The following is a 14,699-nucleotide window of genomic DNA, read 5'->3' on the forward strand; positions in this document are numbered from 1 at the left end:
AAAAAAAATTCTTAACACCTGGGCAGCATCAAATGATCTGACATCCGAAATTTATAGAATTTTATTAATGGGAACAATACTAACAAAGTGTTACCATCTGCCTTGTTCCTGAAACCTTCTATATGTGTTGTGTCCCCTAATAGGACATGAACTCCAGAAAGCAGAAATTGTTTAAGCATCTCCATTACTTAATACAGTGCTTAACAAAACACATGTTGTCTTATTTGATCCCAGAAACAACCTTGTGAGGTAGGCACTATTATTATCCTCATTTTACAAATAAAGGAACCTGAGACTGAGTAAGGTTTAGCGATCTGCCCAAGATAAGACAGCTAGTAAATCTCTGAGCCAGAATTCAAATTCATGTCTTCCTGCCTGCAAGTCTAATGCTCTGTTCCCTTTGCCATACAGAATGTGAATAAGTGTTCTGGACCAATCACTGCAGGAAAAAACAAACTCTACCTCTTGCTTCATCCTTTAGCCTCTGTACAGAAACCAGCAAAGACTCCTTTTCATCAAGTTCACTTTCCAAAAATGCATTTCGTTCAATGGCTTGATTCAGCCTTTGTTCAAAGTCTTCCAGCGAAACTATTGTAGCCCTTAAAAAAAAAAAAAAAGGCCAAAATATTAGATTTTCATGAAATAAAGTGTTTACATGCTACATATGCAAATAGTTAAGATAAAATTATTCCATTTTTACTTTTTTGATTATTCTAGACAAAATGATTTCTCTCCCTCTCCCTCTGAATTCAGACAGCCCTCACTATCTGTCGTAAGGTAATATAGCAGATAAAGCAATGGAAGTAGTTATGAAACTTGGATAGAAGTACTGCCTCAGAACTCCTTATTCTGTGCTATGGCTGTTTTTGTTTTGACAAGCAGAAATAATCAATCACTGCTACCAAGCACTAAAAGAAAACCCAGAGGGTAAACCTTCATACTAAACTTTTCCCTCAGGCTTAAAAACACAGGGAATCTAGTAATTAGTTAACATAAGACCAGTGTAACAAGCAGCATAAGAAATCTTGACAAAATAACTTCTAAGGAGAATGCAATCATTTTTGGAACTTGCTTACAATGTATTAAGCTTATCAATGTATTTCAAAATAAATTTTTAAACATTGTTTTATCACCTATATTTCCCATCCTCTTTCCACAGAGTAGTTTTGATTTGCATTTTTCTTAGTATCAGTGATTTGATACTTTCCAGTGGCTGAGCACGCCATCCCTACCTAGCCACAAACTCTTCTGGTTGCTGATCAACTTCTCGACTCTTATCAGGAGCAAACTTCAAGAGTCCCAAATTGGAAACAGAATCAACAAGGCAGCTTCTACCAATTTTGGTCTCCCCCAGAGATCCCTACAGACAGTATAAAGAGACGACACACAGGTGATGTGTCATGTGTGGCAGCCCAGCATGATGTTTGGGAAGAAGTGTAGGAACTGCAGATTAAAGTGTCATACAAAAACATAAAAGAGGCCCTTGTTTGTAGAATATTGTTCCTACCATTATCTAAATTACAGAGGACAGAATTTGTGCCTTCAGACAACAACCCAGTGGAAAGATGAACAGAATCCCATTTCAGGATTCTCCCAAAAGCCCTGACAAAGAAGACAGCCTCCAGCCATGAACCACCTCACTGTCCCCCATTTTATACCATCCTCCCTTCATGCCCTTTGAGACTTCCAACCCTCCTCAGTACAACAGCACCACCAAACCCCTTTCCAATGGTTCAGCAGGTTTAATTTCCCAAATGTTTTCACTCTACTCCAAGTCCCTGATGCAGGTGAAGAGACATAGGTCAATGACCAACTGAAAGTCACTATGGCTGAGAACCATGATACAAAGGTAAAAGAACAAGAGAAAAGTAAATCAGATTTGGAAGATGACAAAGATGAGATGGACACTCTAAATCCTGGAAGCTGTGGAAATGGATGATCTCTAGCAAGATCAGAGTCTACCTGCAGGAGTGGCACAATCTCAAAGGGATAGTGGGGCAGAGAGCACAAGGAGGTGACAAGCTATTTTAAAAGGAGGTGAGGAATTAAACAGGCAGAAGTGGCACAAGAACAGCACACCCTTAATGGGGGGTATGCATGAATTCCTCACCCCCCTCACCATCATCACCAGTTTCTATAAAGGACAGGTGCTTTACTCATTTTTGAGGGATTCCCAAGATAAGCCTGGATAAACAAAACCATGCAGATTGCTGAGGAAATCATCTAAGGCATGGAGTATCTTGTATACCAAAGGCATCATACACAAAGACATGAAATCCAAGAACTTCTGTGACAATGGCAAAGTGGTCATCAAAGACTTTAGGCTGTTTGGGATCTCTGGTAAGGTCCAGGAAGACAGGCAGAAAAACAAACTGAAGTTGCCACATGACTGACAATGCCGCCCTTTTCCAGCACAGTTTATGTTTATGTCTTTGGTATGGTTTGGTATGAACTACAAGCAAGAGACTTGCTTTTTAGGACCCAAGCTGCAGAGTCCCTGATCTGGCAGAATGGAATCAGGGAATATACTAAGCAGTCCTGGCATAATCAACCTGGGAAAGAAGTCAGTGAAACTTGGTCAGTCTGTTGGGCCTTCAATCTTGAGAAGAGACCTGGCTTTCCTCTGCTGATGGAAATGCTGGAAAAATTGCCCAAACTGAACCAGAGCCTCTCTCACCCAGGCCACACCTGAAAGTTGGCCAAGTTGTAACTCTTGGAACTACCTGGAATTTCTCCTTGGCTTTTTCCCCTCCTCTCATCAATTTCTCAACTCAAAACAGTTCTCTCTACTGACTAAAATGCAAATCTGCATTTTTCACATTAACTAGGAGGATCTAGTCGTCATCTACTAACCTCTTCTCTGAAAATAGCTTTAAATCCTTTCTTAAAAAAAAAAATCATAAATAAATGAATTCAATAACAGGGTATGATAAACAAAATATAAGTTACCTAGGAAAAAACTCCCTATCTGACAAGAATTGTTAGGGCAAAGTAGAAAGCAATGTAGTAGAAATTAAGTTGAGATAAATACTTTATACCATATACTACAATAAATTGAAAATGACTATGTGACCTGAACATAAAAGGTTATGCCTTTTATAAAAAAAATTTTACAAAACTTTATAAAAAAAGTTAGAAGAGAACTAAATGAGGTACTTTTCACAGCTATGCCTATGGCAAGGTATTCTTAGCCTCAGGTCCACTGACTCCCAAGGTGTCTACAGACAGACAGATTTCAGAGGGTTCCTGAACTCAGATGGGGAAAAAAAAAATCTCCATTTTTACTTAAATGTAATTGGTTTCTTTTGTAACCTTATGCATTTTACGCATTTAAAAATATTCTGAAAAAAGGGTTCATAGGCCTCATCAGACTGTAAAAGGGGCCTATGACACACAAAAAAATTAAGGTCCTGGTTCAGGGTGGCAAACTCTTAATCAAACGAGGGGAAAGAGACAATAACAGAAGATGAAAAAATGATTTCAATTAAATGAAAATGAAAAGCTTCTGCATGAACAAAATCAATTCACCTAAGAAAGAAAGTAGTCAACTGAGGGGAAAAAAAAATCTGTGCATCAAATATTTCTATTATGAATCTGATAACAAATTCTAACCCGAATTCTGAGATGGAGGCGGAAAGGGAAGGCTGTGGGTATGCAACACTGCATATGATGCAAGATTTGTTTTTTTCATTTGTGGGTTAGTTTTACTGAACTTTTTTTTTCTTTTTTAATTCTTCGATATAAGAAACGGCTTTCTAGAAAGAGGAGAAAAGAGATACATTGGTAACTTAAAATGATATAAAAACAAAAAGCATTAAGAGGGTCATAATACTGCTAGACAATTGTCTCTTTTTCCTGCTTTACTTATAAGAAGCCAAAAAAAGGAGGAAGGGGTGGGGGAACAAAGAGGAAGTAAGAAAAGAGAGTGACCTAGAATGCTATGGAAGCCTATTGAATTTGTCCTCATTAGCTCTACCAGATGAAGCAAAATGAATAGGTTGATTACAGGTATAATGAAGGAAATTCTAGAATCACACTCAATACATAAGAAATACATTCACTAGGAGAGGTACGTGGGAACCGAAATTGATTAAGAGAACAGCAGATTCTGAGCCCTCATAGCCATTCCAAGACATTAGTGTAACAGGGGAAGGACTTATTCCTAAAGATGACATGGTGGCACAGGGATCGATAGCTATTACAGGCCATGGAAGAGCTCAAAAAGCATTTTGAAAACCAAGTAAGAGAAGTAGAGGCAACACTGGAAAGAGAAATGAGAGTGATATAAGAAAATTATGAAAAGGAAGTCAACTGCTTGCTAAAGGAGACCCAAAAAAAATGTGGAAGAAAACAACACTGTAAAAAACAGACTAACCCAAATGAGAAAAGAGATCCAAAAAGCCAACGAGGAGAAGAATGCCCTAAGAAGCAGAACTGGCCAGAAGGAACAGGAGGCCCAAAACCTCAATGAAGAAAACAATTCCTTAAAGACCAAACTGGTGCAAATGGACGTTAATGATTTTATGAAAAATCAAGAAATTATAAGACAAAGCCAGTATCTGGAGAGTTGGAGGGATTATATCCATATAGACCGAGGGCACAGGGTGAGCTGAACAGGAAGGAATAATATCTAAAAATATATAAAATTAAGGGACGACACAGCAATATACTGGGAGGAGAAAGGGAGAAACAGAATGGGGCAAATTATCTCTCACATAAAAGAGGCAAGAAAATGGAAAAGAAAAGGGGGGCGGCAAGAGGGAAAAAGTGAACCTTACTCTCACCACATTTGACTGAAGGAGGGAATAACATGCCCACTCAATTTGATATGAAAATCTATCTTACACTACAGGAAAGTACAGGAGAAGGGGATAAATGGGGGAGGATGTCAGAAAGGAGGGCAAATGGGAGGAGGAGGTAATTAGAAGCAAACACTTGAGGAGGGAGAGGATTAAAAGAAAGAATAGAAAAAATGGGAGGCAGGATAAGATGGAGGGAAATATAGTTAGTCTTTTACAACATGACCTTTATGGAAGTCTTTTGCATAACTATACATGTATAACATATCAAATTGCTTGCCTTCTCAGTGGGGATGGGTGGGGAGGGAGGATGGGAGAGAAGTTGGAACTTGTTTTAGGAACGAATGTTGAGAACTGTTTTTGCATACAACTGGGAAATAACAAATACAGGTAATGGGGTATAGAAATCTATCTTGCCCTATAAGAAAAGAGAGAAGACAGGGATAAGGGAAGGAAGGGATGTGACAGAAAGGAGAGCAGATTGGAGGGAAGGGGTAATCAGAATGCATCCTATCTTGTGGGGGGGTGGAGGGGAGAGATGGGGAGAAAATTTGGAACAGAAAAATCTTGCGGAAGTGAATGTTGATAAATAAAAATAAATAACTTTTTTTTAAAAAAGTTATGAAAAAGAGGGGAAGGGAGCCAGGAAACTTTAATTCTAATTGTGTCAGCATAAAAATAACTGGGGGAACAAAGGAGCTGGAGAAGCTTAATTATTGGGTCAGTTAAGCCATGTACCCTGAAGTCTGAGGGTGAACTAATCAAACCAAGTGTTACCTGCTCACAAAGAAATAGAAAATGCACTTATGGACACTATTTAAATTGCTGTTTTTCTTTCTTATTCAGTCCACAAGGATTGCTAGATTTGAACAAGTTAAATGAGCAAATGCTGCAACTCCCTTCTAGATAGTAAGGGAAAAAGGACCACAGGTAACGATTTTATCTACAATATCCATATTTAGGTAAAAAACATTAAAATGTACCTACCTTTTTGCTCGCTCCAGGTCATCATTGGCCTGCTCCAGCTCTCTTACATACTTATGTAACTGTTCTTTAATGGCTCGTGTCTGACTGAGATCATCTTCCAAAACAGAGACCTGTTTATAACTCTGTGCATACTGATGTTCTAGTTTCTCCTAAAAGTAAGAGTAAATATAGGGACTAGTACTCTGTCATCACTATTTAGTTTTCATAAAATCTGATTGGGAAAAAAATTAAAATTGAACATAATTTTGATGATATGGTATATCACCTTTCAAATAGTCAAAAGTCAAATCATATATACACATTCTGTATACACTGATTCATAAAAATTTAAATATAAATTCCAATTGTACTTGTGTAATCAAGTAAATCAGATCCACTGACACCGTCACCCCTCTATCCTGATACCCAACTCAAAAAAGGAAACCTGACAATGCGCTCTCTGAAGAGTCCAAGTCAAGTAATTTGATTCCACTGCCTCAAAAATTTAGAAGAACATTGACAACCTTTTAAATAACAGCAACTGACTGTTGACAAGATGATTGAGAGAGAACTTTATATAAATTCAATCTATAGACTGAATCTTAACATGAGTTGAACTTTATCCAGTCCTATGGTAAATCCAGAATAGACTACCACCAAACAACTGAATTTCTTTCAAAACAAAGGACTCAGAACAAGAATGTAAGTTTAAGTACTATAGAAAAAAGGTAGCACTACTCTCTCAAGAATAATCCTATAAAACTATGCCCAAAGGGCTACAAAAATGTGCATACTCTTTGACCCAGCAATACCACTACTAGGACTGTATCCCCAAGACATCATAAAAAGGGGAAAGGGTCCCACATGTACAAAAATATTTATAGCAGCACTCTTTGTGGTTGCCAAAAACTGGAAATCAAGGGGATGCCCATCAATTGGGGAATGGCTGAATAAATTATGGTATATGAATGTAATAGAGCACAACTGTGCCATAAGAAATGATGAACAAGAAGACTTCAGAGAGGCCTGAAAGGACTTATATGAACTGATGCTGAGTGAAAGGAGCAGAACCAGGAGAACTTTGTGCATAGCAACGACCACGGTGTACAAGAGTTTTTTCTGGTAGACTTAGAATTTCGTAACAACGCAAGAACTTTAAAAAAAAAATTCCCAATATTCTTCTAAGGCAAAATGCCTTCTACACTCAGAAAAAGAACTACGGAATTCATTTGCAGAATGCAGCAGATCATTTTAGCGTGCGCGCGCACGCGCGCGTGCGTGCGTGTGTGTGTTATGTTCTGATTTGTTATATGATCCTATACAGAATTGTATGCCGTCTTGGGGAGGGAGGGGGTGATGGGAGGTAGGTGGGGCGGGAATCTAAGTTTTATGGTAGTGATTACAGAACATTAAAAATAAAAATTTTAAAAAAAAAGAATAATCCTATAACCAAATAATTTTTAAATATCAAAAGAGATGTATAGGTATAGCGAGGAAATCAACATATACTTCCAAAATGAATTACATTTCTAAAATATGAAATCTCTCAAATTTTTTTTATTTTAATTCAGATCTACTATTTCATTAATATAGGGAACTCATAGTGTAAATACTCTCAACCAACCTTTTCCATAATTTATATTTTAAAGCTGCTTAAGGGAACTGCCCCTCCTCACACAGCTCAGAAACAAGAACAGGCTCAGTTCCTCTTAATTCTAAAGGCAGCCAGTTACCAATAAATGCCTCTTAAAGATACAATACAAAAATCTTCATAATCTGATGAGGGAAAAATTATTCTAAAAATCAATTTTCAGTTTCCTTCCCCATGCTCTATGACTGAGGCAGTGTAGACAGGAGTCCTGGGCTTGGAGGCAGGAAGAACTAGGTTCAGCTCCTGCCCATGCTACTTACTAGCTGTATAACCCTGAACAAATCATTAAAACTCTCTCAAAGTCTAAGTTTCCACATCTATAAAATGAAGAGGTTAGACCAGAGGCCCTTCCAGCTTCTTCACGTATGATTCTATGGCCAAAGCTCTAAGCTTCAACCACTAAGTCACAGACGTAGCCCACACTCTTAGAGGACCTGGAGATAGCCATCTCCCTGTTGATACAACTGTAGCTTTTTCTATGGCCCTTCCAAGTCTTTCTCCTTTCCTCTTATCTGTCACTTGATTTTTTCCTTACTTTCTACCTTAATAAGAGAGGAAAATGAAAACAGTATTTACAAGCATGATTCTGTGCACATGGTAAATACATAATAAACTGTTGTTGCTCAGTCATTTCAGTGACCCTATTTGGGCTTTTCCTGGCAGAGATATTGGCATGGTTTGCCATTTCCTTCTTCAGCTCATTTTTCAGATGAGGAAACTGAGGCAAACAGGATTAAGTGACTTGCCCACAGTCACACCGCAAATAAGTATCTAAAGGTGTATTTGAACTCAGGTCTTCCTAACTCCAGGCTCCTAATCCCTGCCCCACCGACCTGCCACTGACTAAATAAACAAATGCAATAAATTCATTTGCTCATTTTCCTTTACTGATCAGAGGTCTGCTTTAAAAGCCAGTAAGCACAACATGGCGTGCTTCTCACTAAAACAAAAAATTAAAGAACTATACAAAGCTGATCTTATAACGAGACTCTCAAATACCTTTAATGCTTCCACTTCGTATTTCAGTCTTTGGTTATCAGCTTGTAAGTCTCTATTTCTCTGTTCAGCCTGAACTAGCTGAGCCTCCAGTTCTGCTTCTAATTCTCTGCTTCCTTCCTGGAATTCAGCCAGCTCTTCCTGTGCTTCCTGAAAACTATTTGAGAACAGAGAAAGAAGAGTTAAATTTTATGTTACATAGCAAAGATTTAACCACTTCAAGACTATTTAAAATAAAAAAAAACATGCACTCAACAAACACATGAAGTGATTAGTATGTGCAATATATTTTAGTAGGCACTAGGGAAGAGGCAAAGACAAATTAAGACATGATCCCTGCCCTCAAGGAGGGATTAAACCTAGTAGAAATGAGACCACAAATATGTAAATTATAAACTATGCACATAATACATGAAGGTGGTAGAATGAGACGGCCCAAAGGAACCCATAGCCTCCTCAACAACAACAACAGAAACAGCAAAAAAAATGTGGAGTTACCAAAAAAAATTGTCCAAGAAACGAATCTCTTACAAAAAGGAAAAGGGTCAAATAAGTAAATGAAGAAAAGCTCCAACAAGATGGATGTAATGTGAGATAACCTGCAGCAAACGTACAAAAAAGAGAAACATAAATTGTAGCAACACTACCCACAGTAACAGCAGAAACATCCATGTGTAAAATGATTATACTGGTGGAAAGGAAGGAAGAAATTAAATTGGTGAAGAGAAGACGACAATGGAAATCTACTTGGAAATATCTGTGGGGAAAAACCAACAGATTCACTGAGAAATATAACTGTTGAACTGAAAAGTAGAATTGTGAAATCAAGGAAGGAAACCACAATGAAAGCTCAAAACAAACAAAAGCAGCAAATGTGGAGAAGAGAGCACTGTGAGTTATAAGGAGTTCTAAGGCTCCTTAAAAGATGTGATTACTGGGCAGAGACAACATGGTGAAGAGAAGAAAGAGATTCACCCAAACTGACCTCCCAACAACTTTAAATAAGACCTCAAAATGAATTCTGGAGCATCAGAACCCACAAAAAATTGGGGGGAAACAATTTTCCAGCCCAAGACAACTTTGAAGGTCAGCAAGAAAGGTCTGTCACACCAAAGTCTAGCACATGCCGCCCAGCACAGGCCAGGCCTTGGGAGTGACTTACTCAGAAAAGTCATTAGTGGTTTTTGGAGATCTCAGACCACAGACATGAAAGGGGTCAGACGAGTCAGAAGGAGATTGAAGGGGTCCCTTTGCTGACACTGGGTACAGGACTCTGTCACACTGCCCATATGTGGATCCAGGTCCCAGTCCCAGGGAGCACTAACACACTAGAGCTTGCAGCTGCAGGGGAGTGAGAACCCTGGTCACAGTTCCACATGGAAAAGAGTGCTTGTGGGTCACTATAGACCAAAGCACAGGTCAGGAGAGCAGTGACCACATCTCTCTTTAGACCATACCACCACTGAAGAACTCAGAGACCCTCAGAACTAGCTGTGAAAGCAGCACAAAGAAAGGCTTGAAGCTTGGGACAGTGCCCCCTCTACTCCAGGGGGTAGAGCCCAACTTTAACATAAAGTTAAAAGTTAAGAAACAGGCTGAAAAAATGAGCAAAAAAAAAAATCTGATCACAGAAAGTTACTATTGTGACAGAGAAGCTGAAAACATAAATTTAAGAAGATAACAAACTCAAAATTGCTATATCAAAAATGTCAAAGAAAAAACATGGATTGGTCTCAGGCCCAAAAGATTTCTTGGAAGACCTCAAAATGTATTTTAAAAATCAAATAATAGAGACAGAGGAAAAAATGGGAAAAGAAATGAGATTGATGCTAGAAAATCATGAAAAAAGAGTCAAAAGTTTGGAAAAAGTATAAAAAATACTGAAGAAAATAACACCTTCAAAACAGGATGGGCCAAATGGTAAAAGAGGCACCAAAACCACTGAAGAAAAGAACTCCTTAAAAAAAACAAAAACCCAGAATTAGCCAAGTGAAAAAGTGAAGAAAATAACTCTTTAAAAATCAGAACTGGGCAACAGAAGCTAACAACTCCATGAGACATCAAGAAATAATAAAGCAAAATCCAAAGAAAAAATCGAAGACAATGTGAAATATCTCATTGGAAAAACAAATGACCTGGATTAGATCCAGGACAGATAATTTAAGAATTATTGGACTACACAAAAACCATAATTAAAAAAGGAGCCTAAATGTTATCTTTCAAGAAATTATCATAGAAAACTCCCCTGATATTCTAGAGCCACAAAGTAAAATAAAAATTTAAAGAATTTACCTATCACCTCCTAAAAGAAATCTGAAAATGAAAACTCCCAGGAATATCACAGACAAATTCAAGAGCTTTCAGGTCAAGGAGAAAATATTGCAAACAGTCAGAAAGAAACGATTCAAGTATCATGCAACCATAGTCAGGAAGATTTAGCAGTCTCTACATTAAAGGACCGGAGGGCTCAGAACATGATATTCCGGAGAGCAAAGGAGCTAGGATTACAATCAAGAGTTACCTACCCAGCAAAACTGACTGTAATCCCTCAGGAGATAAATAAAATAGACATTCAATGAAACAGAGGACTTTAAAGCATTCCTGATTAAAGAGGAGCAGAACAGAAAATCTGACTTTCAAATACAAGATTCAAGAGAAACATACAAAGATAAAAAGGAGAGAGAAATCCTAAGAGATTCAATAAGGTTAAACTGTTTACACTCCTACATGGAAAGATGATACCTGTAACTCCTGAGAAGTAATACAAGCACACTTCTCAAGGTCTCTCTGAAGAACTCTGACACTGATTGTGTGACATGGGAGAGGCTGACAAGGATCACACAGCATGGTGTGCCCACATCCAAGAAGGCACTCTGCTCTATGAGAAAAGCAGAATGGCAACAGCTCCACCCCAAAGGTGCATATGGACTACCTGTGCCTAACCTGTGGTAGAACATTTCTGATCTTTTACTGGTCTGATCGGCCAGTCAGACACACCGTACCTTGACTCCAACATAGTGAGGCCACTTTGATCCTCTTCAAGAACAAAGCACAACAACCATTTTTAAGTTTGTGCCCACTCTCTCCCAGAAACACAGTGTACATTAGTGAAAAAGTATGTCTCAGAGTTATATGTAAAATAATTTACATGGCAATTATTCCTACTTTTCCTTCTGTTTTAGCAAATGTGCCTGAGTTTTTTTTAAATCAAACATGCTGATAAAAAAGGGAAAATTCTGAATTTTTTAAATATCTTTTAGCAGCTTTAACACAAATAAGTACTATATTTTACTAAATGTTTTCTTCTACCTTTATTGATACAGTCATATCCTTTTAGGGGGCAGCTAAGTGATGCAGTGGATAGAGCACCAGTGCAGGAGTCAGGAGGACCTGAGTTCAAATCTCACCTCAGACACTTGACACACCCTAGCACTGTGACCTTGGGCAAGTCACTTAATCCCAACTGCCTCATCCTGGGTCATCTCCAGTCATCCTGATGAATATCTGGTCACTGGATTCAGAAGTCTCTGGAGGAGAAGTGAGGCCAGTGACCTGTACAGCCCTCCCTCACTCAAAACAAAGTCAAGTACAAGTCATATCATAATTTCTCTGATGGTATGGTCTTCTTTGGCAACGAAGGATGAACACGTATCACTTTTATGAGTTTTATTAATGATTTCTGCAGCTTTCTTAATAGTAAATCACCTTTGTATTCCTGACAGAAATTTAACTTAAGTTATAATGTACAATTTTTAGAATGTTACACTCTTTCCTCCAGTATTTTATTTAGTATTTTTGTATGAATATTCATTTCTGCTTCACTTCTCCTTGTTTGGGAAATCAGGACCATGATTCCCTCATAGAAAGTTCATGTCTATTTCTGGTTTGTGTGGAGAGAAATTATGTGTTATTTAAATGTCTGAAAAAATCCAATTGTAAATCTCCTTGGATGTAGAATTTTTTTATATAGGAATTTAGGGTTTACTCATATTCTCCTTCAAAATGCAAGTTATTTCTTTTGTTTTTGGAGGAGGCGACTTTTATTTCATATTTTTAGAAAAATCTATTCCTTTTATTTTTAGCTTTTAATTTTGCTGCCACATGATTTTCATTGTTTCTTCTCCTAACCCTAGAGGCATTTAGTTGGTACAAGGGATACAACACTGGGTCTGAATGACCTGAGTTCAAATTTGGCCTCAGATACCTACCAGCTATATGACTCTACTAGCCAAGTTCCTTAACCAATGACTAACTCAGTTTCCTCGATTGTAAAATAGGGATACCAATAGCACCTGTCTCCTGTGAGGATCATTGGGAGAATCAAATGAAATAATATTTGTAAAGCACTTAGCATAGAGAGTGTCCATTAACAAATGCTTCCTTTCACCCTGCAGGAAGGCAGGGGAGAAGGGGATAGGAGAGGGAAGATAACAGAAGGGACAGTAAACTGGGGAAAGGGATAATCAGCAGCAAACACCACTGTGGGGGGACAGGCCAAAGGAGAGAATGGAATAAAAGGTCAGGACAGGCCAAACGGAAATGTGGTCAGTCTTTCCCAACACTAACTGTGACAGAAGTGTTCTGCATGGCTGCATATGTGTGACCTATATCAAATTGCTTGCTTTCTCAATGAGGGTGGGTGGGGAGGGAGGAAGGGAGAGAATGTGGAACTCAAAGCTTTAAAAATGAATGCTAAAAATAGTTTTTGCATGCAACTAGGAAATAAGATGGACAGGCAATGGGTATTTCTACATGGGTATTTGCCCTACAGGAAAATGGAAGTGGGGGGAGGATGATAGAAGAAAGGAGAGAAAGTCCCAGTCCCAGTTTTTAATGGGGGAAGGAGTAGATGGGATACACACTATCCTGGGGTGGGGGGGTGGGAAGAGATGGGGAGAAAAGTTGGAATTCAAATTCTTGTGGAAGTGAATGTTGAAAACTGAAAAATAATAAATTATATATTTTTTACAAGGAAGTTTGCCATATCAATAAATAAATAAATAAATGCTTGCTTCCTTTCTTCTGTTAGTTGTGAATTCACTTTTTTCATTTTTTGGCAATTCGGTTTCCCTCTTTTTTAAAAAAATAATTAAATTAGCTAATAGTTTAATCAATTTTTGTTAGTCTTTTAAGCAAAATCAATTATTTTAATAACTCAAATTTCCCCAAGTTTTCCATTGCTTTTGCCCTTCCTTTTCAAAATCTCATCTGTGTTTGTTCAGAGTAAGAAGTTGCTGGTTTTGTACATACTCAACGTGTTTGTCTTCTCTACCTCACTCACACAACTCCTCAAGGACATCAGGGGGTTTTGCTATTTTTTAAACAACAGTGGGGGGGAAATTGGTACACTCAAGTATAAACTGAACCATTATGACCAACAGTAGAGAGAAAAGTAGCACCGTTCGGTTCTCATTTAGCCTGTTTCTAGTCCAAGGAGAACGATCTGTGGAATGGAAGGAGCAGAACAAAAGCTGCAAAGAGGAAGCTGACACCTGAGATAAGTCAGGAGACGAGTGAGAGCACCTTGTTCTCAAAAGGTCTGAATCACCCCGTCTACCTTCCCCTCTCTGGTTCCAGGATTTTCTTCTTAACAAACAAAGCAACTCTGTTCCTCCCCCCTATCCTGTTTCTCTTAAATAAGTTACACCTTCCTAGAGCCAAATTCCAAGTGTGGATCTGATTCCATCAGGTCTTGGTAATACCTAATCCGATCAAGTTTGCCTCCTTATTAGAATCCCTAGCACCCTCACTTTCTGTGCATTCTCTGTGCATGTTGGTACAGACATCTGAGGCCATGAGTTACTGATTCCTCTTGTGACAGAGAGCAGAAGTTAAGTTTCCACAGTAAGTTACTGTTAATTGATGAAGTCACTGAAAACAAGTTAGATAATAAGAAGGCCAGCAGACTGGAGGTGAACTCAACCAATCAAAAGACAGACAGTGACCTTCAGAGAACTACAAGGTTTTTGATAAAGGAACCAAATCTACAGCTAGCTGGAACCAGCCAAGAAAAATGACCTACAGTTACCTGGAGAAGGCTTTTCTTCACTACACTTGCTTAACAAAACCTCATGCATACAAGCAGACACACCTCACATAAAATTATCCCTTCATTTTCTGATCATAGGTCCTATGTTAAAACATGTCTGGGGGGGAATCACACTAAGGGGGGTTATGTAATAGGCATGTGGAGAAGACAGTGACCTAATGGAGAATGGACCAATCCATCTCCTGGTGGGAGGATCTGTCTTGGAATAACAGTATATAGTTTATATCACTTCTGTATT

At 38.3% G+C, this 14,699-nt stretch overlaps 1 protein-coding gene and 2 pseudogenes across 4 annotated transcripts in view; 2 read left to right on the forward strand and 1 right to left on the reverse strand.

Moving 5' to 3' along the window:
• The window catches only part of NDEL1 (nudE neurodevelopment protein 1 like 1), a 72,528-nt gene that overhangs the window by 21,573 nt on the left and 36,256 nt on the right, over positions 1-14,699 (reverse strand). For all 4 annotated transcript variants that reach the window (XM_072641091.1, XM_072641090.1, XM_072641093.1 and 1 more), the window contains 3 exons: positions 8,416-8,569; positions 5,787-5,935; positions 463-599 (listed from right to left, as the gene is read on the reverse strand). In XM_072641091.1, coding sequence (XP_072497192.1) covers positions 463-599; positions 5,787-5,935; positions 8,416-8,569 — 440 coding nt within the window. The remainder of the gene's footprint in view (positions 1-462; positions 600-5,786; positions 5,936-8,415; positions 8,570-14,699) is intronic.
• Positions 1,330-2,031, forward strand: LOC140530385 (kinase suppressor of Ras 1-like; annotated as a pseudogene).
• Positions 2,085-2,692, forward strand: LOC140530386 (kinase suppressor of Ras 1 pseudogene; annotated as a pseudogene).

Source organism: Notamacropus eugenii, chromosome 2, assembly GCF_028372415.1.
Source record: "Notamacropus eugenii isolate mMacEug1 chromosome 2, mMacEug1.pri_v2, whole genome shotgun sequence".
NCBI classification, from domain to species: Eukaryota; Metazoa; Chordata; class Mammalia; order Diprotodontia; family Macropodidae; genus Notamacropus; species Notamacropus eugenii.